The sequence below is a fragment of the Siphateles boraxobius genome, unplaced genomic scaffold (assembly GCF_051911475.1).
Source record: "Siphateles boraxobius isolate OS27281-9 unplaced genomic scaffold, OSU_SipBor_1 41, whole genome shotgun sequence".
NCBI classification, from domain to species: domain Eukaryota; kingdom Metazoa; phylum Chordata; class Actinopteri; order Cypriniformes; family Leuciscidae; genus Siphateles; species Siphateles boraxobius.
The window spans coordinates 19387893-19413527 of record NW_027509042.1 but is presented as its reverse complement, the minus strand read 5'-3'; the positions used below and the strand labels follow the sequence as shown (position 1 = coordinate 19413527).

The window sequence follows — 25635 nt, the reverse complement described above, 5'->3', positions numbered from 1 at the left end:
GAGTGGCTGCACGGTGTCAAAGCAGAGAGATGATTATCACAATCTGATATTGACACCTCATTACGTTCATACTCCTGAACAGAGGATGCAAAAAACTTTCTTTGTGCGTCAGAGAGTTTGCTGTGTTGTTCTTCTGTGCTTGTAACAGTTCTGCTTGAGGCGAGTTGAGTTTTCTACCTCTGTTCTGATAAAGTCGTTCTGATGCGACACTCATGTCAATGATGTTCAGAAGAGGTAATGGGTTAACTGCTGTTTGTATTGTTTTTGTTATTGGACGTTTCTCAATTGTAGATAGGGAAAGTGAGAGATGAGGCAGAATGCGATAAAGAAGAGAGATCCCCGCTAGGCCACATCTCGCACAGTTCTCTATGCTGAAACAGCATTACTGACATCAAAGATGTTCTAAAGAAAATTGTCTAGGAAAAATAAGTAAATTTTTTTGTGTTAGTCTGTGTTATTTGTTGTGATATGTGTAGTTTAGGGTATTTTCAGAGTAAGTTTGGACAGTATGTCAGATATGCACATGATTTGGTGATATAAAATTAAGCAGCAGCATGAATTTTGAAATTATAATTTTATGGGCCTTTTATGTGCCTGTTAATTTTCAAGTCCAAGACTAGCGATTCTCAGTAGCAAAATTGGCATTAGAGTTGTTCATTTCAATTAATTTCTCTAAACTCTAGAAACTGTCCATTTCAATAAATTGATAAAAAATGTTTTATTAAAAACTAAATCATAAACTGGTTTGCATCATTACTTAAAAATGTACTGTGTGATTTGTTTATCATTTATTTATTTACTAAAAAAAGAAAGAAAAATGAAAATATATAGAGTATATATAAATATTGCTGTGTATGTATTGTTATATTGGTGCATATAATTAATATTTAGCTTCTTATGTTAAACATTTTGAATTAACTGAGCAAAAACGGCTGTTTGGTTGAAAATATCCTCTGATTGAAAATAATCAGATGAAATGCAGTGTTTTTTTTTGTTTTAATTTCTGTACTATTTATTACTTCAATGCTACTGTCAAATAGACCTGAAAAACTTAATTTTAATTGTATCTTTTTATGTTGTATTTGTCCTATTTTTGCATCATTGTTCTTATTTTTAATAACTAATAAAAAATAAAATAACAAAAACAACTATTGTGATATATACATATAACCCAAATAACCTTTCAGTAAACAGTTTTTAAAAGAACCCCTTTTTTTTCTCAGTATGAAGAACATTTTAATAATGTAAATAACCTTGTGAAATGGAAAGGTAACGTGGATGTTAAGGATTAGCTAGATGTAAACATTCTTTAATAAGAGTGATAATTGCATCATCTAGCTAATCCAATTAAGTGTATTTGACCCGACAATAGCCAGGGTAAAGGAAACCTTTAAAGTTAAGCAGAAAAGTTCAGCAAATATTTCTGAGGTAAATCCCTCCTAGCTACCACTACAGTTGGTAGCTTGTAGTACCAAGGTTTGATCCATGGTCGCTACACAGGATATGTGATGCTTGAGGGGTCAAATATATGTGAAAGTCTCATTACGATCAAATATGTATCTGGTTAACTGAGCAAAATGAGCACAGGCTTGTTCAATGCACCGAACTGAACAAGCAAACCGTAAATGTCCGCTGACAGCATGAGAAGTTTGGAATATTAGATTACTGCCACATCCCTAAGAATGTTTACAGCATGTGAGTGGAATCAGAGTAGATTTATTGCATGGATTATACATCTACGAGTGGGTCTGAGTTTGTTATAAGCCATCAGTTAAGCGCCAACAGCCATCGTTCAATTAAGAATTACAGGCCAGAAAAGCAACCAAAGGTTTTGAACTTCCTCAATAATCCTCTTTGGGCGTGACGGGGGTCAGTGTACTGTGGAACGAGTGGTGATGGGGTGAAGGATTAAATATGGTCTCTCTCGTTTAATGTGTCCACAACTACCCAGCTTTTAACCTGACATCGCAGACGGCTGTCGCCGGACAGGCTTTGGCTGCTTTTATTCTTATCTGTTGAGTTGATAGACAGATAAATCACAGATGTCCAAATGTGTCCAATTTTCTGACATATATGATCACTCGCATTCATCTCATGATGACGGGTGCTTTCAGGGACTTAAAACCATTGTATAAAACTGGCTCAAGTGTACAAATGGGGATGAGTTTATTCAAACAAACTGTTAGAAATCCGCAAACCATTTCCAAACCGCAAAGAAGTTAAAAAGTGAACTGTTTTCTGTTGCAGTTCTAACATGTTTTGTTTATCTTACTATTTATACATAAAGTGGTTCTGGTGAAGCATTGCACTAACATTGGCACAGTTGTGGGTTCAATTCCCAGGACACACACACACAGTTTCACATTGGACAAAAGCATTTGTAAAGTGTGTAATTGTAAATTTACAATACCATAGATTTTTTTTTTTGACAGAAATTGATATACTTATTCAGCAAGGATGAAAATTCTATTTGTGCTAAATTTGGCTCCTAAAATTTCAGCTTTGCAATCACAGGAATAAATTAGGCTACATTGTAAAATATATTCAAATAATAATAATAATGTAGATCATATACCAAAAAATTAGCATATTGTGATAAAGTTCATTATTTTCCATAATGTAATGATAAAAATTAAACTTTCATATATTTTAGATTCATTGCACACCAACTGAAATATTTCAGGTCTTATTGTTTTAATACTGATGATTTTGGCATACAGCTCATGAAAACCCAAAATTCCTATCTCAAAGAATTAGCATATTTCATCCGACCAATAAAAGAAGTGTTTTTAATACAAAAAAAGTCAACCTTCAAATAATTATCTTCAGTTATGCACTCAATACTTGGTCGGGAATCCTTTTGCAGAAATGACTGCTTCAATGCGGCGTGGCATGGAGGCAATCAGCCTGTGGCACTGCTGAGGTGTTATGGAGGCCCAGGATGCTTCGATAGCGGCCTTAAGCTCATCCAGAGTGTTGGCTCTTGCGTCTCTCAACTTTCTCTTCACAATATCCCACAGATTCTCTATGGGGTTCATGTCAGGAGAGTTGGCAGGCCAATTGAGCACAGTAATACCATGGTCAGTAAACCATTTACCAGTGGTTTTGGCACTGTGAGCAGGTGCCAGGTCGTGATGAAAAATGAAATCTTCATCTCCATAAAGCTTTTCAGCAGATGGAAGCATGAAGTGCTCCAAAATCTCCTGATAGCTAGCTGCATTGACCCTGCCCTTGATAAAACACAGTGGACCAACACCAGCAGCTGACATGGCACCCCAGACCATCACTGACTGTGGGTACTTGACACTGGACTTCAGGCATTTTGGCATTTCCTTCTCCCCAGTCTTCCTCCAGACTCTGGCACCTTGATTTCCGAATGACATGCAAAATTTGCTTTCATCCGAAAAAAGTTCTTTGGACCACTGAGCAACAGTCCAGGTCAGGCGCTTCTGCCGCTGTTTCTGGTTCAAAAGTGGCTTGACCTGGGGAATGCGGCACCTGTAGCCCACTTCCTGCACACGCCTGTGCACGGTGGCTCTGGATGTTTCTACTCCAGACTCAGTCCACTGCTTCCGCAGGTCCCCCAAGGTCTGGAATCGGTCCTTCTCCACAATCTTCCTCAGGGTCCGGTCACCTCTTCTCGTTGTGCAGCGTTTTTTGCCACACTTTTTCCTTCCCACAGACTTCCCACTGAGGTGCCTTGATACAGCACTCTGGGAACAGCCTATTTGTTCCGAAATTTATTTCTGTGTCTTACCCTCTTGCTTGAGGGTGTCAATGATGGCTTCTGGACAGCAGTCAGGTCGCCAGTCTTACCCATGATTGCGGTTTTGAGTAATGAAACAGGCTGGGAGTTTTTAAAAGCCTCAGGAATCTTTTGCAGGTGTTTAGAGTTAATTAGTTGATTCAGATGATTAGGTTAATATCTCGTTTAGAGAACCTTTTCATGATATGCTAATTTTTTTAGATGAATCTAAAGTATATAAAAGTTTAATTTGTATCATTACATTATGGAAAATAATGAACTTTATCACAATATGCTAATATTTTGAGAAGGACCTGTAAATGCAGCCTTGGTGACAGCATAAGAGACTTCTTCAAAAACATTAAAAAATCTTACAGACTGCAAACTTCTGAATGGGCTTCTCTTATTTTTTCCCCATTGGTCAGCCAAACAGTTAGACCTGCCCCAAACAGATCATTGGATGAGCCACACTTCATATTTGAAATCAAAATGAACCCTATTTATCTTCTTAACATGTTACTGGTGTTATTTGTAATAATTCATCCATGCATATGGATGTATTTGTTTGAACAAAACCTTTTCGGTAGCCTTGCTGTATGGTTTTTGGTAGGGTGCATTTCTTCCTCCAAAACTATGTACCGTGATGTAGAGACACGTTTCTTCATTAAATTTCCTAGGTCTCGTAGAAGAGGCCCTTAAGAAAGCAGAGATCGAGTGGAGCTCTTTTCTCTCTCTTGGCCTGCAGTATCAACCCAAAGTGCCAGGCAAGCCAGCAAAAAAGCTGCCCATAAATAATTGTGCTCCTTGAATTTAGTCACTCTGCACTTGCACTTCCTGGCTGTGAGTCAGTTCTCTCTACTTTATGCACTCTGACTGCTGCAAATTAAGATGTTTCAAACATTTTCCTACTTCTAATACCAACTGCAGACCGAGCTATTAAAAAAAGCTCAAATAATTTCCCCATTATCCTGGTTCTCCCAAGAATGCATTTCATGTTGAAGTCTTTTGTATTTAGGCAAGAAGGTATCGTTGAAGGTGTTTTTTGTTTTGTTTTTGTTTTCTTTCTTCAGTGATGGGCAGTAATGTTGCCTTTAAGTTCACCTGGGAAGCTCCTAATAAAACAAGCCCATTTCCAACTGCAGCTTATTTTGTGCTTTTTCATGGAATTCAGCAGATAATTTTATTTATTCCAATGCAATTTAGGCTGAATAAAATCTCTCATGTAATCTTAAAGGCTTCACAGAACACTAAACAAACCTCGGGATGATTAAGGTGGTGTAATGATGTTTCATTTAAATAATGAGAATGAAATAATGGGTTGATCACCACCAGGGGTGTTTCCTTTGAAAAAAATAGGATGAGAAAATAATCCATATTACAAAAATAATACAGCGTAAATATTATAAAATGTGACATTAAAACATGCAAAAATCATCATGCTATGATTGGATATTATTGGTTTGTGCTATAAATCCCACCCCTTCTTTTCGTCCGTGTTCGCAAATATGTCTGTCTGAATCTGCCCAAAATGATGCCGTTAACGGGAAGACTAATTAAAAAGTAAGTGAACAACTCAGCCACATAGATATCACTGCTTTGTCACGTCAAACTTAAAATGGCCTGCAAACATGACTGTTTTTTTTAGTGAGCATTGAAATGAGTGTCTGTGACCAGTGTTTACTGAGCCTGATGACAGATAGTCCAAAAATAAGTTGACTATTAAAAAGAACAGTGAATCATCAGTTCAAAAATAAAATATATTATTTAAATTGTTACTGACTTTGTTTATTATATTGGAATAAATGTAAAAATGCATAAAAACACTAACAATGAGATTTAGGTATACTTTTAATAATTAGAACATTACTTATGTTATAATTGTAAGTATACAAAATAGAATTGTATTTGTTGTTTTTGTATGTTATGTAAAGTAATGTTTATTTAATCAGGAAAATGTGACAACGTTAAGTGTAACCTTTTGGGATATATATATATATATATATATATATATATATTTATATATATATATTTATTTATTTATTTAGTACACACACACACACACACACACACACACACACACACACACACACACACACACACACACACACACACACACACACACACACACACACACACACACACACACACACACACACACATATCTTCTCAAGGGACAATACTCTAGAAATGAAACTTGGATATATTTTATAGTAGTCAATGTGCTGCTTGAATAGCAGTATGTATTTACTGTCCTCTCAAAATAACTCAACATACAGCCATTATTGTCAAAATAGCTGACAAAAAAAATTAGTACACCCTAAGTGAACATGTCAAAATTGTATCCAAAGTCTCAATATTGAGAAGATATACTAAAATGTTTGCTGAAATATGAGGGGTGTACTCACTTTTGTGAGTATATATATTTATAAACATCGATACAACTATGAGGACTTTACCTCCTCATTTCAGAACACCACTGCAGGCCACTGATCACCCTTTGCTCTTTTTTTATTTAAAACAATTGTATCAAACATGAAGAAGTCCAGGGTTATAAAAGGCCATTTACGTAAAAGATCCATGTCACACATTTCAACACATAATTAAATTATTCAGTTGAAATGCTTCTTTTTGAAAAACAAGAAAAACAAACAAAAACATCAAAAGACTTTCATAATGATGAATACCAGATTTTTAACACTGTCTGAAATGAAAATGTCGAAAACCAAGAAAATTTGTTTTCTTGAAAAAGGCATGTTTTCATTTCATATGATCTATTCATGATCTATTTGTACATGCCACCAATCATCCAAGCTGTCTGATATTATACCTTTTATCTTCGATTTGTATAGATGGTAATGGTTGTATATGAGAATCCGAGGGCAAATTCTCTTACTTTCTTTCCAATGTCTGCTTCTCCATTGGGGAAACGACCGTAGAGTCCAACTGTCATTAACTAACCATGTATGCAACAAGGAACCAAGATTGAGTCTTGTGGTGTTCTGACTGCATGGCCTTTCTGCAAATGTATTTCATTTCAGTTTAATAATGCATTATGAATGCTGTTGGTTTCCAGGTCATAAACACTGATTTATGGCATGACAGATTGTTGATTTTTTTTTTTTTTTTTTTTTTTAATTGTAGTTTTTTTTTAACCCACATTATAAATCAGGGTAGTGATGACAACCAGAAGTAAAATTAATTCACGGTCACGGCCTCATGACTGTTTGTGTGTTCAGGGTCTGTGCAATTTCTCTTCATAATTTGTTTGTTTGTGCATGTTTGTAGGTCTTGTGAGCGAAAACGTCCTTTATTGCGAAGTTGATCAACTTTAGAAGACCCAAAGCTGTCTTTAAAAATGTAATTCTGTGTGGACATAAGGATCGTCTCTTTTCACATGACCTTTCATAGAGATTTCTGCACCCTCACACTTCCTCTTCTCACATCTCAGCATGGGGAAGGATTGAACTGAGTCAACTGAAAGCACACCAAGCCATTGCGAGAGAAGAACTCTCTCAGTATTAATAGCAGACTTCTGCTGTGATCCTGCAGTGAGAAGAAACACGCAAATGATGTTCCCGGCCTGGGCTTTAACCTTTAATGTTTTAATCATTCCAGAAATGGGTGCAGTTGATTTAAAGATCAAGGTTGGAGTTTGCTCTGTACTCCCTTTAGTCAGAACAGGTTGCTATCTAAATCATCTTTCTTCAAGATTAGCATGTCAATCAATTTAAACCTCTACACTAAACATGCCAACTCGTGTTCAAGGGTCTATATGTGCATATATAAATTGGAAATCTTATCATGTCAATCTTATTTGAAACATCAGTTATTTCATAATCTCACCAAACCTTTGAGGATGCAATTTATTCTACTGGATTTTCCACTTTGGAGAAAAAAGTTCTAATGGGTTTGTGTGCAGCTGATTCATTTGTGGGTGTTTTTGGTTTTGTTCATCACATTCCTTTAGGTTAATAAAGTCATTTGGAATTGGAGATGGCACCAATGCTGCACAATATTGGTAAAAGTGGCAACATTTGCGATTATTTGTTACGTTGTTCTATGATTGTATATATTTTGATTTGTTTTTGAAGAACAAATACAGGAATTTTCACCAGATGACTTTAATAGCTTTATTTGGAAATAATTAATGCATTTAGATTGGTATGAGTGATTTTGTAGAGCAGTACATCTGCATAGAAAAAAACAAACACTAAAATTACTTTTTTCTTTAAGTGCCATGACACACCAAGCCTACATCAAGAACTAGCGGCGTCAAAAGCTGACTGTGTTGTCGGCTGTGTCTAAGCTAAAAACCTGAGCTTGAACACCCCAAAAGGAATAAAGGTCACTGCCAGCTAGTGTTCCACAGGAAATAACTGTCTATATCATCAGGTATCAATAGTCTATATTCATCATTCAAAAAGAGAAACTAAAACTTGAACTGCAGATATACAAACCGTAAACAAAGCAGTGTTTGCTTACCGTTTTGAATATCAATCATGCTGATCACTTTCTTTATTCCAGTTGGCTCATGTTGTAATGAAATTCACGCATTCGAATGCTTGGGTAAGATGACGTAAAATTAGAACTGCCTTCTGTCCATGCTGTCTTGACTTTGCTCGCTTTCACTTTTGCTTTTGCTTTTTTACTCGTTCAGCCAATCAGGGAGATCTCTCTTTCTTGTCCGACACCAGGCATGGCTAAAGCCGACGTGTGGAACGCAAAAAAACTAGGCCGGCATACGCTCACCAACTGGCCGACGTTGGCCGACTGTAGGCTTCGTGTGCCATGACCCTTAAACATTTTCAACACCATTGAATTAGACTTATTCCACACTTTGGTTCTAGGGACAGGTTTAGAGGAGCGACAAATGCATTAAATGTACTAATTTAATTAACTGATTTATGTTCTGCTTAGTTGTTTACTGCTGGTTTCTTGATTATTAATTTAGAATTAATATTAATAACATTTTAATTAAGTTTTTAACACTGAGTTCTAAACGCCTAAACAGAATTAAAACAAATCTGGTTGAAATCTGGCCGGTCTGTGGTACTGAGTGAGCTACATCCAAATAATTGATGTGGTGAATATTTTTTTTTATCACCTTCAAGCTTTTATTCACAATCACAGGACATTTGTGGATATTAGTATTTACTTGTTTGGGTAACACTTTATTTTACTGTGTCCATGTTACATATGTTACATGTACTTATCATAGTAATAACTGCATAATTACACGCAACTAACCCTCAACCAAATCCTAATCCTACCCTAAACTTATAGTAAGTACAGTACATGAAGTTGCTTAATATTACTCACTACTTAAATATACAGTGCTTAGCATAAGTGAACACACCCATGCTAAAGTTGATTAAAAAGAGGAATAAAAAAATAATCTTTTGGAAATTGATCTTAACGCCTTAATTAAAAAAAAATGAGGAAAAATCCAACCTTTAAGGACACCAATTTTCTTTGTGAAATGAATAATGTATTGTAAATAAATAAATGTTCTTCCTTACAGGTTGTGTAAGTCAGCAAACTGTAATTTTCAATTTAACATCCCACTAAATTCCCATAGAGGCAGGCAGATTTTTATTTTTAAAGGCCAGTTATTTTATGGATTCAGGATACTATGCATCCTGATAAAGTTATCTTGGCCTATGGAATTAAAATAGCCCCTCATCATCACATACCCTTCTTAATACCTAGAGCTTGGCATGGTTTTATTTCAGTTAACCTAATAGCTGGTTTGATTTGAATTGAGAGATGATCCAGTGGAAAGTACCCCATGCCAATCTCTAGGTATTGCCAATCTCCAAAGGCCAAGGGAACTTTTTCAGGATGCCAAATATTTTTCAGAATTATATTTTAATGCTCTTAGATTGCTGTGTATTTTTAAATGCTCTCTTAATGCTGTAATGTCACGTATCCTCAAATGACATATGCATGCGTGTTTATATCTTTCAAATGATCGTTCCCTCATTTGTTTGTGTTTGTTTATGGGTCGAAGATCGCCTTGGGGTCTATCGAGGTAAACGACGCTGACATGTGTCAATCTTTAACAAGGTGGTAGACATGAATCCCTAAGATGTTCTATCACACCATTGGCTGTCTCTAAAATCAAATCCCGCTTATTATGCAAGCTGTCCAAATCCATTTGATTCCATCCTTTGCCAATATGGAGCTGTCACACTCTATCAAAACGCTGATATTTATATTTACCGTTTTACACTGTGAGACTCCGGATCCCTGTCACAGGGGAGCTGAATTGGAGAGTCCCAAAAAACCATGAATCCATAAAGGCACTTGAGAAACATTCTGACAAGCTGTGAAGACGTGAAATTTTTATGGGTTTGATAAACATGTTTTGTTATCAGGGGAATTGAGTGCATATTTTTTAAGCAGACATGGAAGAGAGTCAATACTTCAGGCCTGTTTGGAGGTCTCAACCTTTAAAAATCAACATGGGGTAACGTATCTCTTGATGTCCTCGCACGAAACGATCAAATGCCAACATGGCTTAAAAGTGCTCAGCAGGCAGTATGCTAAACATGGCGAGGGTCTGCCTTCATCTTGATTTGCTTGGCGAACAAGCTCGTTTCCGTGTCTGCTGCAGATGGAGGGGGAATTGAGATCTCCTCCATATTAGTGATGCATTGTTTTAATCCCATTTGTAATGCTTATCAAACGGCATGAGCTTTCTCAAACACTCGGCTAATTTGGAAAACAAATCAGTGGTGGCCTTGTCATTTGATTAGTGCTGGTTTTGTTAGGCTTCCTTATTAGCCTAATTAGGTTTTTGTGAGTGTGAGATATGTGCCCAGGGGATGTGGCCAGTAGAGAAACTGACCTCCAACGCGATTGACCCTGCGCCAGCTAAATGATTCCTAGCAGATGTAGATGCAAACAGCCAACCCTTAATAATTTTCCTTTTTTTTTTTTAACAAGCAAGCGTACATTTTTAGCTAAATTAGCTTATCACTGTGGGGTGATGATATAACCACTTCTCTAAATGTAGACAGCTTGACAGACCTTCCCCCCCTTGTGTCAGATAATATAAAGAGACAGTTTGAGATTGTTATCTGCAATAAATGCTGAATTGCCGGAAGAGCAGATCTAATAGGCAAATGTACAGTAGACTGAAGTTTTCCAGTACATGAAAATCAGCTGGGATAACAGTGACTACAACTGATGGATAACCGTTGTTCTTTATTAATAGCAAACGCCTGCCCAACAAGTCCAGTCCTACTGTTGTATCTTGTTTCTAAATTGTTTCCTGTTACAGTTCCATTGACAATGTTGGAGGTTAGAGGATCGGACAGTTAAATATCTTCTATAGTGGGGCTTTAGATAATGAATAATTGAGCATAATCAAAGTCTTCAATGTGTTCTGCTTTTTATAGTACCTACCTGCAGTATCAACAGTGACAAAACTATGGTGAAGACAAGAACAATCCCAGTTGACTGAACTTGTGGGCTCCAATGAGCAAGTTCTCATAGTTTTAGTCAGTTGTGTTTTCTCTCACTTTTGTCTCTGCGGGATTAACTAAGAGGGATAAAGGTCAGGTAAACTTGATAAAATATTAATAACTCTCTCTGCAACCAGTGTTGGCTTCTGCCAGTGTTCAGGAAAATCACCACTACATGCAGCTGGTGAGATGCTACAAAAAATTATTGCTTTTTTTAGCTTCCTGAGTGAATATTGAGGTAATCGTAAAAGGAAAAGGAACAAAATAATAATAATAATAATATATATATATATATATATATATATAAATAAACATATTGTTAGTAAGTACAAGATGTTAGTAAATAAACTTGACAAATTGACAAAAAAACTAGGTGTTAGTCTAAAGTTCAAAACCACGGGTACTGTTGGAAGTTGGGCCAAATAAGAGCCAGCTAAGCTCAAACAAAATCTTATTGATTGCACCTTTAAAGGATTTGTTCACCTCAAAATGAAAATTTCCTAATAATTTACTCACCCCAATGCCATCTAAGATGTCCTTGTCTTTCTTTTCTCAGTGGAAGACAAATTAGTTTTTTGAGGAAAACATTTCTGGATTTTTCTTCGAATAATGGACTTCAATGGCAACCACTGTTTAGAAGTCCAAATCAATGCAGTTTCAAAGGTCTTTTAAGTGCCTCAACTGTCTGTCCACGATTGCAGCTGAGGAAAGAGGGTCTTATATAGCGAAACGATAGGTCAATAAAAAAAATATATCTATATATATATATGTGACCCTGGACCACAAAACCAGTCTTATGGGTCATTTTCTTTAAATTGAGATTTATACATCACATGGAAGCTGAATAAATAAGCTTTCCATTGATCTATGGTTTGTTAGGATATGACAGTATTTGGCCGAGATACAAACTTCTGAAAATATGGAATCTGATGGGGCAAAAAATCTAAATATTGAGAAAATAGCCTTTAAAGTTCTCCAAATGAAGTCCTTAGCTACGCATTACTAATGAAAGGAAATAAATGAAATTTACACCATAGTGAGTTCCCCACCACTAAATTCAAGTTTGTGTGTGTGTGTGTGTGTGTGTGTGTGTGTGTGTGTGTGTGTGTGTGTGTGTGTGTGTGTGTGTGTGTGTGTGTGTGTGTGTGTGTGTGTGTGTGTGTGTGTGTGTTTTATGAACCCGAAAGGGGGAAATCTAAGCTTGACATAGATACCAAACTTCAGTGGGTAATTCCCAAAGAGCGGGCAGCAGCGAGTGAAGTTTGTAGGCGTGTTTTCTGATTTATTTATTTTTTGCGCGATTTTGCTGCATCCATTCACAAAAATATGTTTTATATTTTTTACGGTAGGAAATTTACAAAATATCTTAATGGAACATGATCTTTACTGAATATACTAATGATTTTGGCATAAAAGAAAAATCGATAATTTTGTCCAATACAATGTATTGTTGTCTATTGCGAAAAATATACCCGTGCGACTTACGACTAGTTTTGTGGTCCAGGGTCACATATATATACTTTTTAACCACTATTGGTCGGATTGAGCTGATCTGCAACGCGCCGGGAACTACGTCATCACGTTGAAAGGTCAGACTCGATGTCGCCGGCGCCAGCGGAAGTACCGCCCCACACGACCGTGCGAAGGAGGATAGTTCAAATCATATTGGTCGCTTTGTAAACAATGGGGCGGTACTTCCGCCGGCACCAGCGACATTGACAGTGACCTTTTAACGTGATGCTGACGCGTTCCCGGCGTGTTATAGATCAGCTCAATCCGAACAGTCGTAGTTAAAAGGTGTATATATACATTTTTATTATTTTTTTTGGAAAATGACCTATCGTTTCGATAGTTAAGACCCTCTTCCTCAGCTGCGATCGTGCACAGACTGTTGAAGCACTTCAAAGACCTTTGGAACTGCATTGATTTGGACTTCAAAACAGTGGTTGCCATTGAAGTCCATTATTCGAAGAAAAATCCAGAAATGTTTTCCTCAAAAAACTTAATTTCTCTTTCACTGAGGAAAGAAAGACATGGATATCTTGGATGGCATTGGGGTGAGAAAATTATTAGGAAATTTTCATTTTTAGGTGAACTAATCTTTTAATATATATGTGTGTTTTAGTTTAGTATATGAAAATGGGAGTTGAACATTTGAAAATCTTCTTCAGCTCTGACTGAGATGATACTTGGGATTAAGAGAAAGCCGGACTTTTGCTCGTGCACTGACTGTGCAGACCAGTTAAAATTCTGCCATCCACTTACACTATTAAACTTTCAGCACTTGGAAGTGCTCCAAAGCGGTCGTTTGCTTTTATTAATATGTCAACACGTGGCACAGTGTCAGCCTAGTGGTACTCTCAAATATTTACCCCACACGCTCACAAAACATTTTGAGATCCGTAATGCCCACTTGAACCCTTAACAAGGCCATGTTTCCAAACAGAGCAGTGTAGGGATGAGGCGATCCCTCGTCTGTGTAATGTTGCATTAGCTCGCTCAACCATTCAACCAGCTGTGGAACGCAGAGAGCTAAGTGGGCACTGCCGGGGTCCTGAGCACAGATGGGGACCTTTAATTTTTAAAGCTGTTATTCGTGTAGCTGAGCTCTTTGTGTATTGTGTCACGGTGCATATGAGTGCTAATTCAACCCTGCATCTCGCTCCTACTTTCCCTTGCCATCCCTGCTGTATTCACTCAATCTACAAATAAGATAAGAAACATCAGCAGCCCTTCTCTGACCTCAGATGCCTTCTGTTATGAGAATGTTTGAGAACTGGTCAGAATCAGATTCCTGATGGATTAGTGGATCAGTGATACACAGAGCACCAGTATTGTTTTTTTTACTTCATTCAATCATCCTTTCTCCATCCATTTTAATTCAACACCCCATCCTTTGATCCCATTCAAACACCGCATCCATCCTCTATCTCTTACAAATTACTCATCCATCCATCCATCCATCTCATCTGTCCCACAACTCATCTATCCCAATCCAACACTTCCTCCCTCCATCCATCCACCCATTCATCAAACCAATTCAAAATAGGGTTGTCAAAAGTACTGACTTTGGTACCAAGTCGGTACTGAAATTATTTAAAAATTTGACGATACCAGCATTTCCCTCTAGAATTTTGGGTGCTGTTGAATGGATTCTTTAACACCTGTGATTAACCATTGCGTTCACGTGCTCAACATAAATGGCTCTGATTGACTACAATGATCAACGCTTCAAAAGTGTGTTGTCTTCACCGAGTGCTTGCACAAACAGGTATCTAGTGTGTCAGCGGATCCCTAATATATACACTGATAGACGCTTGCTTTCAAACGCTCCCGTGTGTATTTGTGTAGGCGTTGGGTGAAGAGCATCAAAGACATCTATTTACAACATGTTTTTGAAGCGTTGATCATTGTAGCCAATCACAGACATATATGTTGAGCACGTCAACACAATGGTCAACCAGAGGTGTTTAAGCATCTGTTCAACAGAGCTCAAAATTCTAGAGGGAAATGCTGGTATCGTCACATTTTTGAAAATTTAAGTACATAATTAATACCAAAGTCGGTACTTTGGACAACACTAATTCAAAAGCATCCATCCATCCATCCCTCCCTCCCTCCCTCCCCATCCATCCCTCCCTCCCTCCCCATCCATCCCTATCCATCCATCCATCCCTATCCATCCCTATCCATCCATCCATCCCTATCCATCCATCCCCATCCATCCATCCCTATCCATCCATCCATCCCTATCCATCCATCCATCCATCCCTATCCATCCATCCCTATCCATCCCCATCCATCCATCCATCCATCCCTATCCATCCATCCCTATCCATCCATCCATCCATCCATCCGATGAAGTGTTGGATTTCAAACAATCATCTATCACAATCGAATTGCATGACACTTGCAGTGTTTAACAATCCATGTAAAACACTACAAGTGTCATGAAAGTTGCACAGCAATGGACCTTTTTTGATTTAAAGGGGCTAAATGATTGAATTTATATGTGAAGGACTCGGAATGTTTTTTCCAGGAAAATCAGAAGAATGTGATTTTATGCGTGCTCCTGAGAGCATCTCTTTTGTTAGATTAGCGATGGAGTACACTAACAACTAATGCAGAGCACAACACAAACTAAAATGAAAAGTTTGCTGTTTCACAGTAACAGCAATATAAACAATGTTAGTCTGTAATGATTCAACGAGGTCAACTACTATGACACATGAAACAAATGCTGTAATGACAATGTGTCATGCAGAGCTGGTGCAAACATATCCACATGATCAGATGCTTCCTTAACTGCTGGTTCTCACTGCAGCCATTAATGTTGTGTGTTTATATTGATATTTGAGGAAAGCATATCTGGGCCTTGAATCAAGTTTGGTTTCTTGTATGAGTGCGTGCACAAGCAATAAGTTCAATTCAGTCAACGCCCACCGGTGTGGCTAATAACAAGGGTTTCTGAATTCTACATATAGCCACTTTTACTTTTTTAATTTGGCTGAGAACTTACTTAAACTGATTCACTTACAGATTATTCCATTTAAAGAGAAAAATCGGACAATACGCATACTATGCTGATGACAAAATTTGTCATGCACACTGTACTTTGGACTTAAAAGAAACCTCACCTGCCAGGATCTACACACATACACACATGCATACATACAGTACATACATAAACAAGTCTGAATAAAATCATTTGAACTAATAAACTGCTTTGCTTTGCAAATAGTGTTTTAAGCATATTTAAATATTTTTTTACTGGAAAATGATTAAAACAAATACTCAACATTTTTATGTATACATTTTTTTCAGTGCAAGAGTCTGCGTAATAGTCCTCATTCCATCATCTGTCCTCTTGAGATACAGAAAGTGTGTATGTGTGCGACGACTTGGCATGTCAGAGTGCAGTGTGCTATCTTGTTTAACCTCAAGTGTCTGTGGCTTTGTTTACGTGTCACTTGAACCTTTAGATCAGGGCCTGCACTCAGTGTCTGTTGCAACACATGACCTGCCATGTCATTGCTTGACAACACAGTAAAGGCTGACTGATTGTCACAGGCCATTAAGATGGCTTCCATGAAATTAATAGCAACCGTAGATGGAGAAGACAAAATGAGATCTGTGTTCAAGCTGAAATGTCATCCTGTGTTGTCTCCATGTTCTGATCACCCTTAGGAAAGCCCTTGCAAATCAAATTATATTGAGATTAAATTAGCACACACACTCTCTCTCTCTCTCTCTCTCTCTCTCTCTCTCTCTCTCTCTCTCTCTCTCTCTCTCTCTCTCTCTCTCTCTATCTCTCTCTCTCTCTCTCTCTCTCTCTCTCTCACACACACACACACACACACACACACACACACACACACACACACACACACACACACACACACACACACACACACAGACAGACAGACAGACACATGCCTGTTAACTATTTCTAAGTGTCAAGGAGGTTTGGCAGTGGAAAGGTGGCAGTAAGCTTATATCTATAAACACATGGACTTATCTATTTGATTAGTCAGCTAGCGGATCCTTTAAATCTCCAATAGGACGAATGACCACTTTAACAATAAATGTATCTTTTATCCAAGGTGGTTACAAAGAAAAATCCTAAATAATATACAGGTCCTTCTCAAAAAATTAGCATATTGTGATAAAGTTCATTATTTTCCATAATGTAATGATAAAAATTAAACTTCCATATATTGTAGATTCATTGCACACCAACTGAAATATTTCAGGTCTTTTATTGTTTTAATACTGATGATTTTGGCATACAGCTCATGAAAACCCAAAATTCCTGTCTCAAAAAATTAGCATATCATGAAAAGGGTCTCTAAACGAGCTATAAACCTAATCATCTGAATCAACTAACTCTAAACACCTGCAAAAGATTCCTGAGGCTTTTAAAAACTCCCAGCCTGTTTCATTACTCAAAACCGCAATCATGGGTAAGACTGCCGACCTGACTGCTGTCCAGAAGGCCATCATTGACACCCTCAAGCAAGAGGGTAAGACACAGAAAGAAATTTCGGAACAAATAGGCTGTTCCCAGAGTGCTGGGCACCTCAGTGGGAAGTCTGTGGGAAGGAAAAAGTGTGGCAAAAAACGCTGCACAACGAGAAGAGGTGACCGGACCCTGAGGAAGATTGTGGAGAGGGACCGATTCCAGACCTTGGGGGACCTGCGGAAGCAGTGGACTGAGTCTGGAGTAGAAACATCCAGAGCCACCGTGCACAGGCGTGTGCAGGAAATGGGCTACAGGTGCCGCATTCCCCAGGTCAAGCCACTTTTGAACCAGAAACAGCGGCAGAAGCGCCTGACCTGGGCTACAGAGAAGCAGCACTGGACTGTTGCTCAGTTTTGCATGTCATTCGGAAATCAAGGTGCCAGAGTCTGGAGGAAGACTGGGGAGAAGGAAATGCCAAAATGCCTGAAGTCCAGTGTCAAGTACCCACAGTCAGTGATGGTCTGGGGTGCCATGTCAGCTGCTGGTGTTGGTCCACTGTGTTTTATCAAGGGCAGGGTCAATGCAGCTAGCTATCAGGAGATTTTGGAGCACTTCATGCTTCCATCTGCTGAAAAGCTTTATGGAGATGAAGATTTCATTTTTCAGCACGACCTGGCACCTGCTCACAGTGCCAAAACCACTGGTAAATGGTTTACTGACCATGGTATTACTGTGCTCAATTGGCCTGCCAACTCTCCTGACCTGAACCCCATAGAGAATCTGTGGGATATTGTGAAGAGAAAGTTGAGAGACGCAAGAGCCAACACTCTGGATGAGCTTAAGGCCGCTATCGAAGCATCCTGGGCCTCCATAACACCTCAGCAGTGCCACAGGCTGATTGCCTCCATGCCACACCGCATTGAAGCAGTCATTTCTGCAAAAGGATTCCCGACCAAGTATTGAGTGCATAACTGAACATAATTATTTGAAGGTTGACTTTTTTTTTGTATTAAAAACACTTATTTTATTGGTCGGATGAAATATGCTAATTTTTGAGACAGGAATTTTGGGTTTTCATGAGCTGTATGCCAAAATCATCAGTATTAAAACAATAAAAGACCTGAAATATTTCAGTTGGTGTGCAATGAATCTAAAATATATGAAAGTTTAATTTTTATCATTACATTATGGAAAATAATGAACTTTATCACAATATGCTAATTTTTAAGGACCTGTATATATTTTTAAATGCACCTTACCATTCAAAAGTTCGAGGTTTATAAGTCATTGCTCACCAATGCTGCATTTATTTGATGAAAACTACAGTAAAAACAGTGCAATTGTGAAGTTTTATTATAGAATTTGAAATAACTTTCCTATTTTAATAAATTGCATAATAATACTTCTGATGGCAAAGCTGAATTTCAGCATCATTACTCCAGTCTCAGTCACTTCAGAAATCATTCTAATATACTGATTTGCTGATCAAGAAACATATTATTATCAATATTTTTGTGGAAACTGAAAAGTTTGTACTGAAAATAAACATATATATATATATATATATTTGTGTGTAATTTTTTTTGAAGAATAAAAAGTTCAGTAGAACAGAATTTATTTAAAATAGATGTTTCTTTTTGTAACAATGTAAAGGTATTTGATTGATTTAATGCATTCTTGCTGAATAGAAGTATAAAAATAACATGCAAAATAGAAGTAATTGTTCTAATGGTTTCAGATTTCTGGATCCCATTGTATAAATGCATTGTAAAAATGGTAGTTCCATGGTAATTTGGCGTTTGCTCATGTTCCCCTAATTTAAGAAATGTAAAAAAACAAAAAACATCCTTGAATAAATCTCAAACATATCGAAATAAGTTTGTTTGTGTCAGGATAACAGCATGTTAACATTTCCAGAAAAATTACTAGTTATTGTGCTCGTATTGTATTAGCAAAACATGGTGGAAAGGAAGGCCCCTTTGTATCTGTTCCCATTGACTTCCCGTGTCTCCATCAGACTATAGTCTCTTTGATCCACATTGATCCCCCTACTCACTGTTTTCCTTTTCACTGAAGAGGTTAGGGTTAAGGTTAAGCTGTGCTTTATTCTTCTCTCACACACTCTCCAGGCATTATAATAGAGTCTGCAGCACAGGTCAGGAAGTATGACACACCTTTAGCGTTTGTGAAGAAATGTGCTGTATAGATTCCTCAATCCCATCGGGTCTGCTGTGAAACCATCTTTTTCATCCTTTGCCAGAGAGTTCAGGTGTGTTAAAACCATTACTGTGTGATAATGTCCCCTGTCATTGCGCTGTTCCCTTTTATGGCCCTTGATAGATGTGTGTGTGAGCAGAAGGATGGGAAATGAAGAGCTCTGATGCAGGAGGATCAATGGGGAAGCTTGGTTAAGAAGTTTTTGCTGTGTGGTGTGGCTAGACGATATTAGAACACGATTGTGCGTGGGCTCTTTTTGCTCGTCTCTTGAGGGAAAACGTAAAGTCTGCATCGGTTAGAAGCAGGCAAACAGCGTACACAGCTACAAAAAGCAACAATGGCGGGGGGAAAAATGAAAGATGCTGTGTTGAAATAGTTCAGATAGTGTTTCATTCGATTTCAGAACTGTTGCGATGGTAAAACAACAGCTATTAGAGACTTCAGCCAGTGAGATATTCTTTTTGCTATTTTGTTTTTTGTCTCTCTTTCTTTCACTTTCTTTCTGGGTTATCCATTTAAAAACAAGTACCATTGTTGTAAAATGATTTAGTGTGCAGTTGGATGTTGATGATATTGAAAGATTTGTATACCATATTTATGGGTCAATGACAAACAAGAGTGTACACAATAAAGAAAAGAAAATTAATCTATTTTAAAGCACATGTGGCAAGTTCTAAGAAATGTACTTTTTATAAATATATATATATATATATATATATATATATATTTTTTTTTTTTTTTTTTTTTTTTACCATGTTCGAGAAAAGCTGGATAACTTAAAAATCTGTGTCAAATCCCACAGCATTTTCAATAAATATAACAAACATTTTATTTATTGAACGATTTATCATAGTCCTCATGCGGCACATACTGTAAAAGGCCATATTAAACCAATACAGTCACTTTTACAATTTTTTTTTTTTAAATCAGTCTCCTTCCAAGTAATCTCCTACGTTTGGAAATAATGCAAATAAGCCAAGTAGGGAAGTAGAAAAAGTCAAAATAGACAGCAGCGAGCTAAATGCCTAAACAGGTAGACAACACCAGCTACGTAAATATGTCTGTCAGATACACGTTGAACACAAATAAAGGATTAAAGTAAATAAGCTATTTTAATAAGTTGGCTAGAGCTGTTATGCTGCAGTTAGCTCCCATGCCCCTGCAGTTGTCAATAAATGCATTAGAAGTCATCAATAATGTTGTTAACATTGCTGTTCGTACAGCTTTCACCACATCAGTGAAAGCTGAACTGCTGTCATGTTCTCTGGCAGCTGTCTGTTGACGTATTCATTTTTTATTTAAATCGAGACAGGTTAGCAACATGGCAATAATTCGCTTCTAACTATGGAAGTGTGAGTGCTGTGTTTGTAGTAAGGGATTCTATCAAATTACAGTTTCTTTTTTGATACCTTGGCGCACGTCCCAGAGAACTTGAGGAATGATTAGCACCATCTTTGGTTTTGGAGGATGCCAAGTCCTTTAAATCTGAAACACTTTCTTAAAGGGAAAGTTAACCCAAAAATGTACATTCCGTAATTTATTTATCCATGTCGATCTAACATTTTTGAGGAATGCCATTGCCACTCTTGACAATATAATGGAAGTGATGGATGAACCAAAAAGTATCATAAATGTGGTCCTTACGGTTTAATCTTATCCCTTTGGGAAGCTGGGAGGTGAAAAGTCATACTTATTGGAACAAGCTTGTTTAAATCACTGTTAATCACTGTCGAGTAAGTTATTCATCTTTATTAATTACAAAACATACTGCAAGTTTTGTTTTAACTCTACTTCTACATAATGATGAAAAAATAGCCTAATGCCCATTGTGTTTTGGTACTCTTTTTAAAAATCAATTCATAAAGCCAATGCATACTTGATTACATGTTGTATCTTAAGTGCACAACACTATCATATTTTTTTAAATCCAGAGTTTCCCACTCATAATTTCGACTTTGAGGTGGCACATGTGCGCTCAACTTGTAAATACAATCTTTCTGACATGACTTGAACACTGTAATACAACAGCTTTGTGTGATAAACAGACCAAAATTTAAGTTTAACTGAACCTTAATCAATAACTCTCCTTGGCATGTTCATGAGATTTGTTTCATGAACAAATAATTTCTTTGAGCTCAATCAATTTTTTAAATCGTAGGATACAGTTCACAAAACAGTTCAGAATGAAAACACATCGGGTTTTCAAGTTTAACTTGGAATATTAAATGTGAGTCATTTGAACTTCATTTGTCATGACATGATATGAGCATTATTTTGAGTGAACTCTTTTGAGATTTATGGGGCACACCACAGATTTTCTGATGTAATAAGATTTGATGGCACTTTGAGCTTTATCTAGTTCTTCCATGCCTGGTGTTTGAAATGCACAGTTTCCTTTGCCAAGTCCACAGTTAAGAACTAAGAGAGGGAGAAGAACACACAAAGCTCTAGGGATGTGAATTCGGTCCCCGATGAAAAGAACCACGTTGGTTCATCCACCCATATCTATATTATGCATAAAAGCAACTGTATTTTTAGGAAGGAATGCAACACTGGAATTCAGACACTGCTACATTTCCTCAAACATTGTGGGCATTGTGAATGCTATGGGACCTGTTCATTTCAGTGCAATATAATAATGTCTTGTTTTTTTTTTTAGATTTCTTGACTCCAGAAACATGTGGGGTGGCTATAATGATGGTGACCAGCAAGGTCATGTGAGTGCACGAATGGAGACCAGCTTACCCATGGGTACCACCAGCATTTCTGTATCCCAGCAACAGTCTCCAAAGAAGTTTGCTCCTGTTGTGGCTCCTAAGCCCAAGTTCAACCCCTATAAACAACTTGAGGGAACACACGAGGGATCTGGTAAGATTTATAGCCTTGAGTTTTTAATTATTAGCATTTTTTTGTACATATTTGCATATGACCATGGTCAGAACACATGTACTGGTTTGCAAAATGTGTTTTTCCACTTGAGGATCAGAACTGGGAATCCATGATCGACTTGGAGTCGGTCGCGGTCGTTTCAGAGAAACGATGCAGCAAATTGAATTACACAGCCTAAAATGTGGCTTTTACCCAAAAACTCAAGATGCAAAACTCGCTTGAAATATCCAAGGATGTTACTGTACCAGGACTGCAGGACACAAGGGCTCTTGGTCTATCTTGCATCATTCTAAAAAGTCTTGTCTGGCTCTTTGAAGTTGTCGTCTTGCCAATGACATTTTATTTTCGAGGACAGGTGACCATCTGACCATGAAAGTCAGCCACTGGTAGCCATTTATATGCAGAGTTTATCCTAGCACTTTAAAAAAAAGGCATCTGGAAAACACACTCACACATTGAAATCAGACTTTTGGCTCTGTGGCTTTTTTGATTATCAATTTCATGACAATACACAGGGATTAAAGTTCTCCGTCGCTACGACGGATTTCCGTTAATTGCAGCGAGTCTATGACGGATTTCAATTGCAGGGTTCCCGTCTGTCCATGCCTTAAATTCACTTTTCATAATTTTAAGGCCGTAAATAGGCTTTCGTTTCTCAAATAGTGTGATAAATGTCTTAATTTTAGTTTGCAGAGGTCTTAAATTAAGGAAAGACGAGGTGTAGGCCTATTCACCCTGCTGAGGAGGATGTGATAAAGCCTGGATTGGAGCGAATGCACATTCCTCTATCCACTCTATTTTGTAATCGCTTCGCTTTTGGTCCACTCCGGGTTTTCAAATCCCGCGCACGGAAAAACTGATCCGTGTTCACTTTTGGAGAAGTGCATGTCAGGCTACAGCTGGTTTGCTGCGGTCCGAATTCGAGCGCGTTTGTTCCCGGAGCCCCCCGCAGCGTTGGTCTTGTTTCACACTCAACTTGGCGCATGCTAGAAAACAGAACGCGGGTCAATATTGGCCGTTTCTCAATACCAAGTAACCTACGCAAACTTCGGACTTGCGTCCTTGGTAGTTCAGACTTGCCAAGTTCGACTCAGGAGAACGAACTCCCGAGGACGAGAGGACGCGAGTCCGGTTATTCTGCAAATGGAACAGTGCGTTCTTGATCGCGTCACTCAGCTCGCTCTGCTACTCCGGTTATGTCTTTATGTATATTCTAGGCAACAATAAAACGAAATATGGTATAAAATACAACTCTGCCTCTTTTCATCAACAATACAACGAAATGTAACTTATATAAAACACCCCTTTTCATTATAAATGAACATATTATCATAAACATATTGGCCAAACAAATGTGGTTCAGGCAACGCACATTGATTATCTTCACTGCATATATTTATAACAACACGAAATATAAAACACAACCCTGCTGCTTTTTGTTTTCATTTTAAAAATATCAAACATTATTGATCATTAAAACTGACATTTAACAAACACAGGGTTGTGTCGTTTTATTTTATTATACATTTACACATACAGTGAAGAGAATGCATATTAAAATATATATAAATAATATTTTATATATTTTAGAATATATAACATTACACAACCCTGTCTCTTTTTGTTAAATGTCAGTTTTAATGATCAATAATATCCAGTATAAAAGTATAAGTAGCCTAATAGGTAGGCTATAAGAAGCTATACAATGAGAAATAAAGCAAACAATTCAGTCAAACATTAACATTGTACCCTATTAGAGAGCTGACTAAAGTTAAATAGCCTAAATATATAAAGTTATGAAACTTCACTTTGCCCTCAGCCAAAACGATTTGCCATGGAACAAACTATATATTAATACAGCATGTTTGGTCTTATAAAATAAATAAAAACATGCACTGAAAAGTTATGTAGATGGTTGATTATTTGTCAAGCTAAGTAATTCTTTTTCATAGATTAAAATAGCTGTTAAAATACGCAAACTGGCAATATTAAAGCGGTTTAAAACATCTCCCCTTAAAACGCTATTGGTCTCGACAATTTAAATAAAGTTAAAGGAATATGACTTGGCCTGAAAAAAAGTTCAGTCAGAAGAATTTTTTTCACTTTAATCCCTGAATGCATTATCTCTCAATATAACTGAGACCACTATAAAACAAAATCTGTAGACTAATTGTTATACATTCATTATGCATAAGGTCTGAATGATTTGTTCACAAAACACACTGATTTGGTTGTCAAGTTAAACCTGGAATATAACACATGAGTCATGTGAACGTCTTATGTCTTATGTCATGAACTTGCATAAAAAACAAAAAAAATATATAGACTACTTGTTATAAATTGGCTCCCAAAAGCTCCCAAAACCTAATCCAATATTCAAAATATGTTAATGCTTTTGCAGTTTTTTTAAAAAGAAATATTAAACCAAGTTTATTTTAAAGAAAGATAGTACAAGAATATTGTCTGTCAAAAGACAGTCCTAAAATTCAGTTGAGAGTTTCCTGTGGAACCGGTGGACTGATCAATGGCTTTTTTTTTTTACTTGATTGATAAATTAATAAAGAACAGCAATTGGCGATTTAAAATTACATTTAAAAACTAATAATTTTAAAATTGTTTTTTTTATTTTATTTTTACATTTAACTAGAATTTTTAACAACAATTAAATTTAGTTATAAATGTCCATTTATTTGTCAATTTGAAATATGATTTATTAATGTATTCTTTTATTGTAATAATTAATTACACTTTTAAACATAAACCATTTTAAATGTTTATTAATTTGTCAATTTGAGAATGAATTTGTCCATTTACATTTTTATTTTCAAATGAATCAAGTGATAATTCCTTTATTTTATTTTTAAGTGGCACTTCTAATCATCCATACAAGAACCCCCCCTTTTTTGTTAGGTTTTTAATAAGAAAATAGATAGATTGTTTAAAATAAGGACAACGCGTATTTTGGACATTAGGTTGTCAGCCTTTGTGTAACATGTCTTTAGCTAATGTGATGGATAACAACTGCGGTTATTCTGTTAGGACACCTGTGGGAATTTAACTGATCCACTAAAATCTCCTTGAGACCAGCTGGTTAAAAGCAATGCAAATAATTGACTTAACTGTCGAAATACTTTGTACATCCACTGTACTATTTTTATTTGGTTCAACATTAATGACCAAAACCACCAGGCCAAGCTATGATAATTTACATTAGTGCTTCATCAGTGAGTCTGTTGGCGGTGAATGTGTGTGAGTTGTTCATGTGTAGTCGCCTCACACGATGTCTAATCAGGACTCTGTGCTGTATGTGAGAAGGTCTATGTTGGAGACGTGCATGTTTATGGGACTGTTTA

General features: G+C 37.0%; 1 protein-coding gene across 4 annotated transcripts in view; it reads left to right on the top strand.

Moving 5' to 3' along the window:
• Positions 1 to 25635, top strand: part of lpp (LIM domain containing preferred translocation partner in lipoma) — a 258449-nt gene that overhangs the window by 84043 nt on the left and 148771 nt on the right. For all 4 annotated transcript variants that reach the window (XM_077198833.1, XM_077198834.1, XM_077198836.1 and 1 more), the window contains one exon: positions 22053 to 22261. In XM_077198833.1, the coding sequence (XP_077054948.1) occupies positions 22072 to 22261 (190 nt within the window). In that variant the 5' untranslated portion in view covers positions 22053 to 22071. The remainder of the gene's footprint in view (positions 1 to 22052; positions 22262 to 25635) is intronic.